The sequence below is a fragment of the Camelina sativa genome, chromosome 10 (assembly GCF_030686135.1).
Source record: "Camelina sativa cultivar CO46 ecotype springtype chromosome 10, ASM3068613v1".
Lineage (NCBI taxonomy): Eukaryota > Viridiplantae > Streptophyta > Magnoliopsida > Brassicales > Brassicaceae > Camelina > Camelina sativa.
This window is the reverse complement of record NC_141889.1, coordinates 23261703-23280172: the sequence shown is the minus strand read 5'-3', so window position 1 is coordinate 23280172 and position 18470 is coordinate 23261703. Positions and strand designations below refer to the sequence as shown.

The 18470-nt window shown below is 38.7% G+C and overlaps 3 protein-coding genes and 1 non-coding gene across 4 annotated transcripts; 1 reads left to right on the top strand and 3 right to left on the bottom strand.

The window, feature by feature from the left end:
* Positions 1-3703: 3703 nt before the first annotated feature.
* LOC104719505 (F-box/LRR-repeat protein At1g52650) lies at positions 3704-6123 on the bottom strand. Its single transcript, XM_087470652.1, is given in 5 exon segments — positions 3704-4381; positions 4458-4598; positions 4706-4896; positions 4899-5657; positions 5792-6123. Coding segments are annotated over 4 exon segments (1443 nt in total). The 5' UTR covers positions 5653-5657; positions 5792-6123; the 3' UTR covers positions 3704-4024.
* A 4925-nt stretch (positions 6124-11048) lies between these two features.
* On the bottom strand, positions 11049-12144 carry LOC104720569 (F-box protein At3g59000-like). The gene is made up of 4 exons (XM_087468714.1): positions 11842-12144; positions 11646-11781; positions 11427-11554; positions 11049-11345 (listed from the first exon to the last, which is right to left on the bottom strand). Exons 1-4 carry the CDS (start codon positions 12142-12144, stop codon positions 11049-11051), a joined length of 864 nt encoding a protein of 287 aa, XP_087324840.1.
* Positions 12145-13229: 1085 nt separating this feature from the next.
* Positions 13230-15600, top strand: LOC147937228 (uncharacterized). Its single transcript, XM_087468713.1, has 4 exons — positions 13230-13626; positions 13811-14195; positions 14505-14793; positions 14881-15600. Exons 1-4 carry the CDS (start codon positions 13230-13232, stop codon positions 15598-15600), a joined length of 1791 nt encoding a protein of 596 aa, XP_087324839.1.
* Positions 13605-13711, bottom strand: LOC147937229 (small nucleolar RNA R71). The gene has a single exon (XR_015569694.1). It is a non-coding gene; the product is annotated as a small nucleolar RNA R71 (small nucleolar RNA).
* Positions 15601-18470: the final 2870 nt, after the last annotated feature.

Here is an 18470-nt window from a genome sequence, read left to right as displayed (position 1 = left end):
GAATTTCACCAAACCTGTTCAAAAATTAAAATAAAAACAAACAACAAACATAATCATTTCTCATACATATAATTATAAAATTAACAATATAAAAATTAAAAAATAGGTGTTTTTTCAAGCCATCATATTTAGCATATGGTTTTATTGCATAATGTTTTATTCAAAAAACTTTTAAAAACAATCATATAAATTATATTTTATTCTAAGTTTATAATATAAATTAAAGGAATTTCAACACGTGCTCTAGCGCGAGTCCTAATCTAGTGGTAAACTAAATTACTATACATACATGATTATTTGAATATTCTTTACCTAAATGATAATGTCATACAAGGTAACAACCCATACTATGGGCGAGTAGAATAATAATTAATTAATTACTATAATTTATATTTAAAAAATTTATTATACTTATCGATAAAGATCTTATTAGGAATTAGGAATCTTGTGTAGTATATTTTTTTAGTTTTATTTGAATACTAGATGAGGACCCGTCCGATGTGCGGGTTTAAAGTTTTATAAATTAAATTAAATTTAATAAAAATATATTAAAATTTGGTGTACGTTATTTATAAATTTTATTTTTATTATAATACACTGATTACTATTAAAAGTTTATTTTTTACACCTAAATATACTTTATATTACAAATATATTCTTTATCATCAGTTATAAAATGTCTATATGAACACATTAAGCCTACTATTTTACTTTCACTTTTGCGTAGTTTTTTAATTACTAAAATTGTTGGCTGAAAAAACATTTTGAATAAAAATATATTACAGAATATACTAATCAATGATGTATCATCATAATAATGTATGACCACCATGAAGAAAACCTCGGCTCCACCCTCATCCTTTATGGAGAGAACCTTGCGTCCAACCTCCTCCACCATGGAGAGAACCTTGGCTCCGCCTTCCTCCTTTAGGGAGATAACCTTGCGTCCAACCTCTTCCACCTTCCTCCCTTGGGGAGATAACCTTGCGTCCAACCTTCTCCACTATAGAGAGAACCTCGGCTCTGCCCTTCTTATGTGTGGAGAGAACATGTTCACGTCTTTTTGCTATCTCAAAATGGCTTGCTCCGACAACCAATGAAAGTAAAAATCTTTTTCTAACGTCACAAAATCTTTTGATAGTAACTAATGTTAAATTTCCCAATGTATTCTTAGAAGTATCTTTGACACATCATGATGTAGGCTCTGTCTCTGTAACGCCTCAACCTCCACCTTGCTTAGTGAGCACATGTCCACTCTCACTCCATGGGCCACCTTCCTAAGTGGGTCCTACATCTATTCCCGGTCCGTGGACCCATCCATATTCGATGGCCGGTTTGTTACGTCTGGGAGGCTTTAAAAACTTATTTACCAACCCTACAAATCAACAAATGATATTTTTCTTTGTTTTGTCCTCACTTGCACAGTTTCGAAAATCACTTCCAGGAAGGTCACCCATCATGAAGTTCTCTCAGGACCTTTGACCAGAAAAATAAGTGCATTTTGGTGACATATGTGGCCAAAATCAATTCTTTTAAACCTTTCCGCAAACCAAGGTGTCACAATCTTTGAGCTCCTATGGATCTATCAACAACGATTTATGTTTTTCTAATCTATCGATCTATGTTTGTTGTAAGCTTATGTCTGATTAGCCTATTTTATCAATCCATTAGGTTGATGAGCTTCTAATTGTTATCTCCCGTTGAGATTGAATGAATAATGGTAACAATTCTGTTTGCAAAAAAAAAAAAAGGGTTTATGACCAACCATTGAAAAATTAGAAGAAAATTAATTTGACGTACATAATTAAAGAAACAATAGAAAATTATAAGCACAATAATAAATGAATCGCAAATAATTCAAAGATAAAATATAAATTAAATAAAACAATTTAAAATATAGTATTAGGAAAAAAAAACGCATATATTAATTTTTTTTGGATCAACATGTTAATCTTACCTATTCTCTACTGAAAAGGTAAAAAGTTGGAGAAAATTTTTGGTTTAAAAAATAAGAAAAATTTATCTTCCCATTAAAAAAGATTTCCCAATTAAACAAAGTTGAAAGCAGTGTTTTTGAATAAATTATTTAAATATGAAACGATCTATGTTTATATATACAAAATTTAAAATTAATAATTAACTCTATATTTTCTTTAATCCCTTTTTATATTTTTTTTGTAGAATTAATAACTTAAAATTAAAAATAAGTAAATAATATTATAATTTTGAATTTTCTGATATATATATATATATATATCTATAATCTCCTTATCATTATTTCAAAAACAATTATATTTATAATTAATTCTGTAATTTTTGATAATTATCTTTTTACATTATTAATATTTTTTGAAACAAAATATCTTATTTTTGTTGTAATTAAATTTTTCCTTTTAAATATTAACTTTTACACTTGTCAAAATCTGAGATTGATAACTTCACACATGTAAAACTCCCGTTCTTGACTCAGAGTTTAGGATCATAAGTTTGAATTTTCTTCCAACTATATTTATAATTGAAAAAAATGCAAAATCAAAAGTTAGACACTTATGAAGGTGTTTTATATTTTATTTAGTCTAATGGTAGAACACTAGTGAGGATCTAAATTTTTAATTTTTGAAAACTTGTGAAAGATGTTTAGGTTACATTGACTCTAAAACTTGACACACACTCTAATAAAATATGAGTCATCCTCTTGGTTGTAAACCCTCAACAAACCTACGATTAGAATCTTGGCTAGCACAGAGTCTTCCTAAACACACCTTGATGATCCAAATTGATTCTGATAAGTGATTGATCGTATAAAGGAAATTTGTTCTTGGTATTTCATCTTCAATTGCTTCTTTAGAGACAACCTCCCTAAATTCTGATCAAATCTAGCATCATAGCCAAGACCTATTAACTGGAAATTAAAACGATTAGAATGAGAAAAAGCTTTGTCCAAATGTCCCTTATAATCAAATATGGCAATTATTAAGTTAAAGAGGATTTCAGTAACCTGTGAATAGGCAGTACATGTCATCCAAGGACTGGAGATTCTTATTGCAGCCACCAACAATGACAAGAAAACCAGCTTTGAGAGGATCTTGACAAGCCCCTACAGAAGAGAACCTAGCAGATGGACCTTCCCCCATGGTGAGGAGTACAAACAACAAAGAAAAAAAAGCAAAAAAAAAACAATGTGAATAGGTTTCCTTATAATGGAACCAGTACTCGTTCTTGCAAGTGACAAACCTAAGAGTATCCAAAAGCTGTATTTGGAAGAGACTATCCATAACCTAAGAGCTAATCCAAAAGCTGTGTCTTGAAGCAAAAAGGTTGAGGATGTCAAAAAACCATTTGATTGTAGCTGCAGCAGCAGTCAATGAGAGATAATGCTGCTTATAGTACTTCGAATTAATTTTTAGTGTACTTCGAATTTCCCCTATCGTCTCATTCAACATGAAAAATTCTTACTTGAATGAATGAGGTTCATGCGCCTTCACATGAATGTCTAAGGCAAGTATTATTAGTTACAATTTTAACTACAAAGAGTTTCTTTACGGTTCAGTTTCCTGTTTTGTCTCAATAGATTGTCAATATTTTTTCTATGATATATTGTCTCAATATATTTTGTCTAACTAAAACAAGTAGATTCCATTATTAAAGACCAATAACTGTAGTTTCCAAGCTATCCATCCACTTGTGACAAGTTCTCCTGCGGTTTTGTTCTAAATCCATTGTCTAACAATTCACTTTGGAGTAATTAAAAACTGATGAATTCAAGGACAAGCACATTCGTAACACTACGACGTTGTTAGTATCGTGACAGATGGTAGCTAGATGAATTCAAAGACACGCACACGCACACACACACACACACACACACACATTTATGAAAATAGAAAGAAGACACTGTTACTGTATCCGCTGATTTAACGCTAGGACATTAGACTACGCACTATGCAAAGGAACAATTTCAAACATCGGTTTCTGCCGTGACATTAATAGTGAGATGTTTGGAGTAAAGGCGAAGAACAACAACTCAAAGCAAACTGATGGGGAAGGAAAAGATGTTTCTGAACAAGCAACAACTCGATAGGAGCTGGATATTGCAACTCGATGATTTCCTGTTGAGTTCCATCTTCTCCGCCATCACATCAGAAACTTCAGTGACTTTGAGTTTTGTATGATCATTCTCTTCCATATAGATCTTTATCTCTTTCAAACATGGAAAATAGTCTAAGAGATGTTTTATCATGTGCATCTCTTTCACTGTTCCTTGAAACCCTTTAATCTCTAACACTTTTACTGGACAAGACGTGAGTGAACGACCTTTGTCCTCTCGATATACGCAGACACAAGCATCCCCGCATTTATCTTTGACATGGTGCAAGAGACCCTGAAAACATAAAAAGGAGACTTCAAAGCATGAACTCTATCTTTGTACATGTTTGGCAAATGAGTTGTTTCTATACCACAAGGACTAGAGTTTCTAAAGTTGGATAGTTCCTTAGAAGAACTGGCATTGCTTGCCATCCTCGACTCGGTTCACTCTTAATAGCTAGAGATTTGAGGTTTTTGAACACTGGCATCACTTCACAGCTTATAGAAAGCACCTGAAAACAAAGAAAAACCACAATTAGATTTAGACGTTTTGCCACTAAATGTTTTAAAACAAGACATTTGCTTGTTCGTTAAGAATGACCTGTTCCAGGAAACTGACCTCGAGAGTATTAGCAGACAAGTCCAGATACTGAACATTTCGTATGCCATTCATAAGCTTGCCCACATTACCAAACCGGAGAAGAACATCACCATCATCAACCATTAACCAAACATCATTTGGCGCTCTTGCTCGCTTGATATAATCTTCAGTTACCAAAAGGCTAATCCTAGCCTCACCAAGCTTTCCATCTTAACTACGGGGTAGTCTATAGCAACATAATCAGAGTAACAGAAGCGAACAAGACTAGGTGTATCAACCGAAAAAGTGCCTAAATAAAAATAGTGATAGGCAATATGGTTGGATGTTATTGTTAGTCTCTTGAGGCTTGCATCTGACACAGCTGCATCCCTTGAACTCCAGGTTATATGACCCATGACTAATTCCTCAAGCGCAGGGAAACCATGAAGTAGACTCCCAAACTTATCAATAGATAAGTCAACAAATTTAAGAATGAGAGTTCTAAGCATCGGTAAGAAAATGCGTCCATCAAACCAATCGATATCAAGTGCATAACTTATCTCCAGCTTAACAAGTTTCTTGCTCTCAAAACATGTTGGAGACCAACCCTTTTTCTTACCAACCGTTTGAAGATCCAGAACGATTAATAGACCAAGCTCTTCTACACCACGCTCCAACACATTACGTATCCAAGCATCAACTCTAACTGAACCAACATAGATACATCTGATGGAGCAGTCCTTAATGGGAGTGTTACCCTGCAATGCTAATACTCTCTCCACAAACTCTATGAAGAGATCTCCAACGTCGTCCCTCTGCTCTTCCCGATGCAGAAAGATGTAGTCATCAATGTGAAGATTAGGGACAAATGCAAACAGATATCGCCACCTCTTGGACAGAACCGAAGTCAAAGCTGCCTCCTTTGTGGTAAGGAAAGACAATATATGACAAATAACCTCTTCTGGTAGATTTCTAAAGCGATCCATCTGCTCTGCACCCAAAACGAAGAACAAATTTCAAAGCTTTTCATGAGAAAATCAGAGAAAGATTGCATTTTTGTCAAATTCATGTAAACAAAGTTTTGATTTTTTAACCAAACAAGAGAATCTGAGTAAAGTTGAACACCTAACGAAGATAGGAAGAAAAGACTCAAGCTTTCAGATTGGAGACGATATGACAAAGAAGCTCGTCTTGTAGGTTCCTTAAGAGATCCATCTGCTCTTGCACGAAAATGATAAGTACCAAAGTATCTTATGAAAGAGGATTAAGAAGTCTAAGCATGGATTCATTAAAAAAGTTGATAAGAAGGAAAAAGTTGAGAGCTTCAGTGGAAACGCAATGAGTGAAACACATGATAAGGAACAGTTCGTTTCGTTTTGGATTTCACTACTTGAAGCTTGGAGAAGAATTCCGCTAAAGACAACTCCAGGAGAGGGACTCATAGCTTATGAAAAAGGATCATCGTTATAACTGGTAGCTTAAAGTATCTTATCAAGGTAGATAACAGAAATAGAGGTGAGAAACAGAAGAAATAGGGATTAAGGTGAAGAATCAGAGGGAAGGAGAGAGAAGAAGAGAGACGATGAGGAAGAAGAAGATTAACATTGTTTGTTCATTCATTCGATGACCATTTACAGAGAAAGACGCAAACTTAAATAGAAAACGATACTAACATAATTGGGCTTAGCTATAATTAGAGACGAACCCCATAAGGGTCCATTAAGATAAAGCCCGATCGTATCAATACTCCCCTCGCGATGAACTACCTTGTCCTCAAGGTAGAAGAAGAAAGATGAACTTGATCCCTGTGATGACTTATCTTCTCCATGTGATAACTCAGGTGGCCTTGGGGCATGGAACAACTCATAAGCGAGAGAAAAAGAAGAGTGGACATGGTTCATGTGATAACTATCTTCTCGAGGAGATAACTCTGGCGGCCTTGAGGCATGAAACAATTCGTAAGTAAGCAAAGTCAAAAGGATCACAGAATAGAAATTGGTGACCTTGAAACACATGGTTCTGTGGACATCCTCCGCGTGGTCAAGTTCTCCTTTAGCCATGGGTAGTGGGGGTGTAGTTAGCTGAACTTGAGAAACAACAAAAACAACTAACTCCCAATTGGAACCCAACCAAGTTTGCGTATCTACCACGTTTTCATAAGCTACGAGTCCCTCTCCTGGAGTTCTCTTTAGCGGAAATCTTCTCCAAGCTTCAAGTAGTGAAATCCAAAACGAAACGAACTGTTCCTTATCATGTGTTTCACTCATTGCGTTTCCACTGAAGCTCTCAACTTTTTCCTTCTTATCAACTTTTTTAATGAATCCATGCTTAGACTTCTTAATCCTCTTTTCTCTGACACCAATAACGCCTAGCCACCACTCGCTTCCAAAATCGCAACTAGCTTTTCCTGGATCAATTGGTCTTTTATTGCAAGTAGAGATCCCAAGCGCATTTTCCTGGAGTTGTGCAAACCATCTACTGCTCCTATGATTCTCCTTATTCCAGCCAGTATCATGGTAGAGAGACATAGTTTTTGTCTTTAAATTCTCACAAGACATAATTTTATCCGGCACTTTTGAAGTTAGACTTTCACCTGTACCAACCCATGCGTATAATGGCCATACAGTCTCTCCTTCATGTTTCTCATCCAAGACCACAACAACCGCTACAATTTGATGTGTAAGAATCACGCTTTTGCCACTCAAAGCCTTACTCACCCCTTTTAAAGCTATATTGTCCTCAGGGTAGTAAGCAACCGCCATTCCTCCATTCCTTCCATGCTCATCTTGCTCATCTTCACTACCTTCTTGCTCATATTCACTTCTCATTTTCACTTTTCTAGTGCTTCGCTTCAAATCCTCATCCTTGTCACAGAGAATGATCCAGTAGTCTTTAAGGTCTTGTCTTCGCTTTAGCTTCACAGTTAGATCAGCATGGTAATTTTTCTCGAGCCATTCCTACTGAACTCGATTAACTAGTAAGAGGAACTTACTAGGCTCCCACACTCGATTTGCCGGAGAAACCTCATGATTCTCAGGAATATGAAACACTTCCACGCAGCTTTGTAACCTTGCACTGACGGTTCTTCTATCAACATCAAGGAAAACAAGTCTCACTTCCCGACGTTCACAATATATATTCCGCCTTAATCTTAACACTCCAGAAACTTTGTAATCCTTCTCTAGCCAATACCACATAAATTGTCTTAACTCTATACCACCACACTCCCATACACGATTAGCTGTTCCAGGGTCAGTTTGTTGTTTATTGCCAGCAAAAACTCCAAAAGCGAGACACACATCATCAACAGTTCTATCACAACCATAAAATTCCACTAACCAGTGTAATAGAACTTGTTTAACCAAAAGTCCACCAGGTTCCCAAACTTGGTTAATGACAAAAGACACATATTGCCTACTTCCATTCCCGAAAGCTCCAGCAATCATAGAAGAACCAGTGATTTGTTTCTCATATGTACCATGTATCTTCCCCAAATGCTTGGCCAGAGGACACATCCCCAATTGTTCTCCACTGATGAATTTTGCATCAGTGTGAGAAATCATACCATCAACACAATCCGGCAAATAGTCCTGAGGAGGATACCAAAACAACTTCACCACTGTTCGCTTCTCTTGAGAAGGACTTCCATGACCTTTTGTCTGCAGTTTGTTGAAACGATTTCTAGCTACAGAAGAACAAGAACCAAAACGCATACCATAATTTGCCAAACATGTTGCTAACGTTGTGTTCTTCTTTCTAGACCCCTTCTCAGAATCACATCTTCGTTTCATCCCGCTTGCTCTTACCTTTAAAACCAAATTGGGAGATCTCACATAAGCTTTAGACTCCAGTGTTGATGAAGAAATGAGGTCATCAACACTCACACTCAATTGATTCACAGGAGGGAACGAGAACCTATGAGAGCTGATTTTCACGTGTTTCTTAGCAACCACCCAAGAGTAATGCTTTGATCTGAATGAGGCTACCACAACTCGATATCTCGCCTTCCACCTTCTTTGCTGAAACTGGTGGAATTGATGCTTGACAAGAGCTCTTCGAGTTCCTCTTTGTTGCTTTTCCTCTCTACCATGAGAACTGCCATCGAACTGACCCTATCATCACCGAGATACAACTGATTCTGTGGTGAACAAACTCGGAAGGCCAGATGCAAAGAGTTATAACGATGATCCTTCTTCATTCTTCTTTTCCGAGCCTTGTGATAGCTTTGCCTGATGTGCATCCTACGTTTTCTGAAAGTTTTAGCAACAAACGGATCCTGAAAGGTCCAATTTGTGTAAGAAGCCTTTTGGACTTGAACGCCCACCACTTGTTCGACAGATGTCTCAACAGAGATTTCTGATATCTTTCGCGGTGTAGGATCTCACGGTGGAAGATATAAACTCGTCGTGATAGTTTGTTGCCGAAATGGTGGAAGATCCGGATTCGCCATGGTGATTTGAGGAACCGATGACGGAACAGATGAACTCGCCGTGTCGCGTAACCAGCACATATATGCATCGTACTGCGCCCTCAGCTTCACCCGGAGCTGGTCGATCGTCTCGCCGAGCTCCGCAAAAGACGGCGACTGAACGAGATGAGCAGCTTGAGTAGTATAGTTCTTCATTGTTTTTTTTTTTTTTTTTTTTTTTAAAGCTCTCAACGAAAGCACCAATTGATAAGTACCAAAGTATCTTATATGACCCATGACTAATTCCTCAAGCGCAGGCAAACCATGAAGTAGACTCCCAAACTTATCAATAGATAAGTCAACAAATTTAAGAATGAGAGTTCTAAGCATCGGTAAGAAAATGCGTCCATCAAACCAATCGATATCAAGTGCATAACTTATCTCCAGCTTAACAAGTTTCTTGCTTTCAAAACATGTTGGAGACCAACCCTTTTTCTTACCAACCGTTTGAAGATCCAGAACGATTAATAGACCAAGCTCTTCTACACCACGCTCCAACACATTACGTATCCAAGCATCAACTCTAACTGAACCAACATAGATACATCTGATGGAGCAGTTCTTAATGGGAGAGTTACCCTGCAATGCTAATACTCTCTCCACAAACTCTATGAAGAGATCTCCAACGTCGTCCCTCTGCTCTTCCCGATGCAGAAAGATATAGTCATCAATGTGAAGATTAGGGACAAATGCAAACAGATATCGCCACCTCTTGGACAGAACCGAAGTCAAAGCTGCCTCCTTTGTGGTAAGGAAAGACAATATATGACAAATAACCTCTTCTGGTAGATTTCTAAAGCGAACCATCTGCTCTGCACCCAAAACGAAGAACAAATTTCAAAGCTTTTCATGAGAAAATCAGAGAAAGTTTGCATTTTTGTCAAATTCATGTAAACAAAGTTTTAAAATTTTTAACCAAACAAGAGAATCTGAGTAAAGTTGAACACCTAACGAAGATAGGAAGAAAAGACTCAAGCTTTCAGATTGGAGAAGATATGACAAAGAAGCTCGTCTGGTAGGTTCCTTAAGAGATCCATCTGCTCTTGCAGGAAAACGAAGAACAAATTTCAGATCTTTATGAGAGAAATCGGTGGTACAAACAGAGAAAGGTTTGATTTTTACAAATAAGGTATAACAGAGAGAAACCCTAAGTTAACAATATGAGTAGCCGAAAACGAAACTTTTGAACTAAGAAACCCCGAAAAAGTTCAGTTACCTTGTTTAATGGCCCTAGAAGCGAAGACAGGAAGGAGGACTCGAGTTTTCAGTTTCATGTAGGAGAAGAAGACATGGGAGAAGCCCAAACATCCTTTTTTAAGAAGAAATCGAAATTGAGGATTTTATTAGATCCGGTTCTTTGAAAACCACCGGTTTAATTTCGGTATAAACCGGGACAGCTTAAGTTTTGGGCTGCAAATAGTATCAATGTACACTAGCTGCACTACACTAGCACAGTTTGTCATAGAGTTCTCCATCTTCCTTAACCAAGGGAACCCTTTAATCTTTAACTTCCTCACTTGAAAAGATATGAGTTTACGAACTATTTATTCTGTTTAATGTCTAAAGATTAGCGACTTCAGGTTGTTAAATATTGTTAGTGATTGATTTACAACATTGCGAAAGCACCTGAAACGAGGCAAAGCCCCAACTCAACGTTACAAAGCTAACGTTACTTGTCCTTCTTTTAGATCATCTCTAAACCAATAGAGAGACAAACAAAAGAGTAAACTGAACAAATTGTTGCTCTTACTCGCCCAAATTGATCGATCAGTTAATAATACATAGGATGATTCGAGCCTGAAATACTGAAACACCACGCTACAACACATTAAACAAACAAAGAGCAAGTTTTGTAAGTTGATGACTTCACTGCGCAGTCGTATACTTCCTATACAAGGAATCACACACCATGAACTAGACATCACAACTTGACAACTCGTTGTAGAGTACCATTAGCTCCACGACATGCTCATACATTCCAGGGAGTTCAAAGGTTGTAGGACCATTCTCTTCGGCATGTATCTCCATCTCCTTCAAACACAGAAATGAGTACAAGAAATGCTTTATCATCTTTAACTCTCGAGTTGTTCCTCGAAACCCTTTAATATATAAATTCTTCACTGGATAAGATATGAGCGAATGACCTTTGTCCTCCCGAGCAATGCAGTCACAAGCATCCCCGCATTTGTCTGTCACACAGTGTAAGAGACCCTAAAAGCAAAAACATGACAAAATTGTAAATGTTTGAGACATGTCTTGTTACCAAGTACTTTCATTGTTATATCTTCTTACCCAAAGGACTAGAGTTTCCAAGTGTGGACAGTTCTTTAAGAGAACTGGCATTGCTTGCCATCCGAGATCCACATGACTCAAAATAGCTAAGAAAGTGAGGTTGTTGAACACTGGCCCAGAGAAAGCACCTAAAACGAGACATCACCTAGTTGCATATTACATGATTCCCAAGATAAAAGTTCTTTATTTGTTGTCTATGAAATCAACAAAATAGTATACTGAACTCAAGAGTAGTAGGAGACAAGAAAAGCTTCTTCACATTTCGTAAGCCACTCATGAGCTTCTTCGCATTACAAAATCGGAGAACAACACCATCCTTTAAAAAATCATTATCTGGAACTCTTGCTCGCTTAATCTGATCTTTAGTTACTTAAAGGTTGATTTTAGCAACAACTAAGTTGTCCAAATTAACTACTGGATAGTCCCCCGCGACATATTCAGAGTAATCTAAGGAAACAAGATTTGGTGTATCAAAAGAAAAGCTTCTAAAACAACTCTGATACTTAATTTTGAGGGACTTAAGGCTTTCACTTGAGACAGTCTCATCCCAAGGTACCCACTCAACATAAACCAGTTCCAATTTCTCAACCACAGGGCAACCACGAAGAAGCATTTGAAACTGATCAGGACGAAACTCAACCAACTCAAGAAGGAGAGTTTTAAGCACCGGTAAGAATACTCCGCCCTCCACCAACCCGTCAATTCTAATTTCACTCATCAGTATAATCTCAACTAGTGTCTTGCTGATGAACACTTGTGGAGGCAGAAAATAAGTATATCCAAAACAGATTTCTCTATTTGATTACTGTTTTTTGCTTTATGTTTGATCTACTTTTGTTCTGCTCTGTTTGATAGTTAAGTTTGATCTATGTTCTTCGTAGCTTTCCACTCGACCCTGTACTCGATCAAGCATACGATCGAGTGCTTGCTCGAGTCCATTTCCATGTTCTTACTTTATGTCATGCATCTTTCTAGTTTCATTCCTGTTTCATTTCATATCTTAGTTTCAGTTATTATCTTGCATTTAGTCTGTTATCTTAGTAATTTATATTCTGCATTTACATTTTTGTCTACAACTGTTACCTCAAAACCATTTTCATATTTGGCTTAACTTAAATAAGTGTTTACATCTTGACTGCTTGCATCACACTCATTATGGATTGACATCTCTTATACTGCAACTGCGTAATAGTAATTGAAACCTCTTGCATTCCACCTAATCGTACATCTTAGGGTCTTAGCTTGTGTCTGTTGTCTGATTGCATCATTCATACATTCATAAGTATATTCAAACCCACAGAAAAGAACATGTTTTAATTTGACGCCGTTGCCATTTGAGTAGTTGTTTGTGACAATTTGGATTTACACAAGTTTAAGATTAAGTTCTATTGTTACACTTGATCATCATTGACTTGAATCTTCATCTGCTTGGTTGTTTTGTGTTTCAGGTACAAACTCGACCCAACACTCGACCGTCTGCACGTACGAGTGAATGATCGAGTCACCAAGCCGGATTCAGTCAGTCTTCTAGATTCAGTCAGTTCGATCCTCAACTCGAGTCGGTGCTCGACCAAGTGTCATTTCGAGTGGTTGATCGAGTCACTTACCAAAGTTCACTCGAGCTAGTGCTCGACCGTCAGTTAGTTGGAGTAGGTGATCGGGTCAGTACATGCAACCAGGTTGAAAGGAAACAAGAACCTTGAGAGATACATTGAGCACATCAACCGTTTACCAAGGGATTTAAGGCAACATAGAACCAGAATCCTTCAGGAACATGAACAACAGCTGATCATGGATCCACCCATGCCGAGACCAAGACAGATTTGGGCAGGTGATGCTCCAAACACCCACACACTAAGGGCTGGAATTGTCCCACCTGGAGTAGCAAATAATAATTTTGAGATAAAAAGTGGGCTGATTACTATGATCCAGTCAAACAAGTTCCATATTCTGTCTATGGAGGATCCTTTAGACCATCTTGATGAGTTTGATAGGTTCTGTGGCCTGACCAAGATTAAGGGAGTAAGTGAAGACAATTTCAAGCTCAGACTCTTCCCATTTTCACTTGGAGACAAAGCTCATTTGTGGGAGAAGACTTTACCAACAGGAGCAATCACAACATGGGATGGCTGCAAAAAGGCTTTCCTGGCCAAGTTCTTCTCTAATGCAAGGACTGCTAGACTGAGGAATGAGATATCAGGTTTTGCCTAGAAGAATAATGAGACTTTCTGTGAAGCATGGGAAAGATTCAAAGGTTACCAAACCCAATGTCCTCATCATGGGTTTAGTAATGAATTCCTACTTAGCACACTGTACAGAGGAACTTTCTCAAACAAAACATGTGGATGAAGGATGAGAACTAGTAGAAAACTTGGCCGAATCAGATGGGAACTATAATGAAGACTATGATAAGACTGACAGATTTGTTGAACCTATCCAGGATGAGAAGTACACGAAAGATTTGAAGACTGTGCATGACAAGTTAGACAAGATTCTGCTTAGTCAGCAGACAAACATTTACTTTCTTGTTGATGAAGACACAACAGTTCAAGCTGGGGAGAATGACATGGCTGAGCTGTGCTTTGTACAGAACCAAGGTTGTTTCAAGCCTTACAACCAGTTCAAGAACAATAATCTGTTCTACAGAAGTAATAATGTGGCAAATCCACAAGACCAAGTCTATCCAGCTCAACAGCCCCAACAACATAACAATTCTGTGCCCAAGCAGCAACACCAAGGTTTCCAAGCTCCAATATGTCCCCCAACAGGGTTTCAGACTAACCAAAGCCAGAAAACAAATTTAAGAGCTATGATGCAGCAGATGCTACTTGGACAGGCAAATGGGCAGCTTGAGACGGCAAAGAAGTTGGCTGAGCTTAACCAGAGGCTGGATTCTTCTTACAATGATCTGAATATATAGTTTGAGAGTTTGAATTCTAAAGTCAAGTTCATGGAGAGCAACATTGCTTCTACATCAGCTCCTAAGCCAAACCAACTACTTGGTAAGGCTGTTCAAAATCCAAGGGAGTTCACAGCTAAAGCTATCAAGTTCTATAAGGAAACTGTCACTTAGGACAGTGAGGTTCAAGTTGGGGAGGATCTGTCACAAGGCAAATCTCAGATTGACAGTTTTACACAGAAAACAGAAACCAGAGTACCACTCGACCGTGTTCTCGACCTGACACACGATCGAGTACATGATCGAGTGACTGATCGAGCTGATCCCAAAGATGCTGTTAAACCTGTTAGATACATCCCTCCTGCTTACAAGCCTCCTGTACAATTCCCAGGGCGTTTCAAGGAACAAATACTGAAAGAACTCAAGGAAATAATTGAAAAGAAGGAATTGATGGCTTTGAAAGAAGAGGTAGTCATTCAATACAAAGAAGAAGAGAGAGGACCTGCTTTGGAACAATATGCTCCATATCCTCTCTACCAAGGCATGCTACTTTAGATATCACAGCAGAAGGCTCAGAATCAGGATAAGAAGGATCTTAAAGAGTTTGAGGGAGCCATCATTCCAACCAAACTTGAAGACCTAAGTCCATTTAATCTGCCTTGCTCTTTTAGCTACTTGCATTTCAACAAATGCTTGTGTGACCTAGGGGCATCTATCAGTGTAATGCCCTACTCCATTGCACATAAGCTTGGGCATACTAACTTCAAGCCCAGTAACCTCTACTTATGTCTAGCTAATGGATCACATAAGGATGTGGTTGGTAAGTTGGAAAATTTCCCAGTCAAGATAGGCAAGGCCAGAATTCCCACTGATTTCCTCATTATAGACATGGATAAGGAGTTGGAAGACCCCATCATCCTAGGAAGACCATTCCTAGCCACTGTTGGAGCTGTAATTGATGCTAAGAAAGGGTTGATAACCTTGAACATAGATGAGGGTTTGATCATGAAATTTGATATCAACAACCCAACCAACTTGCCTTCTAGAGGTCAGCCTTTCGCTCTTAAAGACAAGAGAGATCATGGAATCTCAAGTGAAGTGGAAACTTCAAGGGCTAAGTTCTCTTCTCATGAGGAATCAGTTGAAAAGCTCAAGGGTTCAGTTCAAGAGTTGACTAGCTTCGTGAAGGATCTTCAGGTTCAGATCAACAAGAGGTCTTTGAAGAAAGCAAGACCAAGATTCAAGCTTAAGCAGAAACAAGGTTCAAGTGATTAAGAATGAGCTTCACATTGATCAAGTTACACCAGGGAGGATCCCATCATCTCCTTGGTCTCCAAACCAAGCCTGAAAAGGCATCAAAATTCAAGCTTAGTGACTTTAAACAAGCTCACTAGGTAGGAAGTCCCTAAGGTATTATTGTACATAAGTTTTATTTTCCTTGTAGTTTTGATATTTTTCTTTCATGTTTGTGTTGGGCAGGCATTTATTAGGGAAGTATAGATGGGTTTGAGATGAATTGAACTTGTAGAAAGGAGTTGTTGGGCTCACTCGACCAGCCCACGAGAGGTACTTGATCGAGTGATTGCAAGCCTAGGCCCACTCGGTTCAAATTTTCTTTTTCTCGATCGAGTGGAGGGAGAAGCAATTTTGAAATTTGAATATTGGTCAAGAACTCGACAACGTGGGGTCGAATGGTGGGGTCGAGTGACATCAAAAGTGAGTCAAAGATTCCCAATTCAAATTTGAATGGTATGGACGCTCCACTCTTGTCTCCTTGTTCCCTTTATCCTTATAAAGAGAAAACTCGATTTTAGTCTCTCACACTCTCTCATTTGCTAAAAACACTAAAAATCTAGCTAGAAATCTCTCTCAAGTTTTATCTTCTTGCTCAAGCTTAGTTCTTTTGGTTTTTGGGTTGCTAACATATTCACTTTGAGCTTTGAGTCTATCTCTTTCAGTTTCTTTCAAAATGACTTCAAGGTCTAGAGAGACATCACAATAAGCTGTTATTCGTGAAGCTGAAGGAAAGAAGGCTGCTGATCGATTCATGGATCGCCTTGATGCATCCTTGGTCATACAGAGAGAAACTGGTGAACAAACTCGACCGCGTACTCGAGGGGGCAAACGACCGAGTGCTAGCTTGAGTAAGGGGTCGAGTGGCTTTTCGAAGAAGAAAAACCAACCTGTTGAGGAAGATCCAGAGCGTACAGAGAGTGATGAGGAGATGGAGGTTACTCTTGAAGAGCACATAAGAAAACACAAGGCAAAAGGGAAGAGGCTAGCCCAAGAACCCCAAGAAGAAGATATTGAAAGTGAAGAAGAAGAGGAGGTGGAAGAAGAATCTGATTCCCAAACCCCAATCCAACTCTATGAAGCTTTCATGAAGATGAGCTTCCAAGGAACAAGATATCCACATAAAGAAACCACGGAGAAGCTGGGTATTGCTGAAGATGTTGAGTTTCTGTTTGAGAAATGCAACCTAAGCAAATTCATGAGTTTGTGCTTGGAGGGGTATAGGGAAGAGAGTTGTGAATTCCTATCCACCATCAAGCTTCATCTCTTCACAAGCATGGACCAAGACATGGGAGCTGGTTACATTGAATTCACCATCAAGGGCAAGAAGTATGAGCTGTCACTCAAGCAACTAGCCACACTCTATGGGTTTGAAGTTGGAGGTGAAGAGGACATGGTCATACCTAGGAGGAACTCTTTGCTGTTTGGGAAAAAATTGGAGACAACAAGCTTTATTCTTCTTCCAAGACCAAGAGTTCAAGGATAAGGAGTCCAGTCCTAAGGCACTTACACAAGGCTTTAGCAAACACATTCTTTGCTAGGAAGGAAACTGGAAATTTGAATAAGGGAGAGCTTAAGATGATTGATGTAGAACTCTATGGGATCATCACACAAGCAAGAGATGAAACTGTTATCCTTGGGAGCAGTGTGGATACAGATTTGGCTATGGTCCGCATTGACCAATTCATCTATTATAGAAGCTGGGTGAGCAAGCTGCACAAGTGGAACTCAACTGGAGTTCTAAGCATTGGATGCATCATCACTCCAATCCTTGTAGCTGTAAATGTACCACTTCAAGGAGAGAAAGCCAGACAAAGATGGATATTAGCTGTAAATGTACCACTTCAAGGAGAGAAAGCCAGACAAAGATGGATAGACACCCAATATCTCACTTCCACCCTCATTCTAGCAATTGAAGTTGCACCATGGGAAGCACCTCTTCAACTTTGAACATCCAACAGTGGGAAAGACTCAGCTTATTCTGCCTAATCAAGCACTCACCACCATAAGAGAAGGGCTGAACATTGACTTTTGGCCAGCTACTTAATTCTTGTTTGATGGTACAACCCAAGTAAGAGAGTATCAAGCTAGAGATGTGGAGATGGATGACGGGGAAGAACAATTTTATTTTGAAGAGTATGAACCAAGCCCAAGAGATAGTAGAGGGGTTAGAGAGACAAGCAAAAGGGTAACAATTTTACAAAAGTGGAACAAATGGCATGGGATGATTGTAGATAAATTGAAGAAGAGATGGGGAAGATGGCTAAGTCCATAAAAGGTTTAAAGAAGGAAATTGCTGAGCTAAAGAGTGGAGATTCATCATCAGCACCATCAAGGCCTTTGAGGAGGATCAGCTCAACTAGAGCATTGTCCAGAGCTGAAAATTCGGTGATACTAGCTAGAGCTTCACTGCATGAGCCAATTCAGAGGGAGAGAGGTTCACACTGCACAGAACTTCAATTTCCGAGGCACTTGACCGGTGCACTCGAGCACCTCCGATGTACTCGACCGAGCACCTGCCCAGACCTCCTTATGGCTTCCCAGCTCCAACAGGTTATCCACCTTACCCCAATGGTCCAGCTTACCCACCCTTTCCACCTTAGTACTTCATGGACCCATCACTTCTGCAACAATACTATGAGCACCAAGGTCAGCCATTCTACCCACAACAGGCCACTCAACCAGCCAGCTCGACCCAGCACTCGATCGAGTCGCAACCGATGGCCATAGTCGTGTACCCTGTTTCTCCACTTCCAAGTCAAATTCAAGACCCCAACTACACCTATGACAGCATGAGTGATGTTGTAGAGAACTTCTTCAACAATCCATAAGGTACCACAATCACCATCTCA

What these genes read in the sequence shown, in the direction of transcription:
- LOC104720569 (XM_087468714.1), bottom strand. Translation starts at nt 12,144, where the DNA reads ATGAGTGAAATTAGAATTGACGGGTTGGTGGAGGGCGGAGTATTCTTA. An exon ending in ATGTCGCGGGGGACTATCCA is followed by an intron (nt 11,782 to 11,841) that starts GTAGTTAATTTG and finishes ACTAAAGATCAG; the next exon opens with ATTAAGCGAGCAAGAGTTCC. An exon ending in TCCTACTACTCTTGAGTTCA is followed by an intron (nt 11,555 to 11,645) that starts GTATACTATTTT and finishes GTCTCGTTTTAG; the next exon opens with GTGCTTTCTCTGGGCCAGTG.
- LOC147937228 (XM_087468713.1), top strand. Translation starts at nt 13,230, where the DNA reads ATGCCGAGACCAAGACAGATTTGGGCAGGTGATGCTCCAAACACCCAC. An exon ending in ACTGAGGAATGAGATATCAG is followed by an intron (nt 13,627 to 13,810) that starts GTTTTGCCTAGA and finishes TGGCCGAATCAG; the next exon opens with ATGGGAACTATAATGAAGAC. An exon ending in CCAATATGTCCCCCAACAGG is followed by an intron (nt 14,196 to 14,504) that starts GTTTCAGACTAA and finishes CACTTAGGACAG; the next exon opens with TGAGGTTCAAGTTGGGGAGG.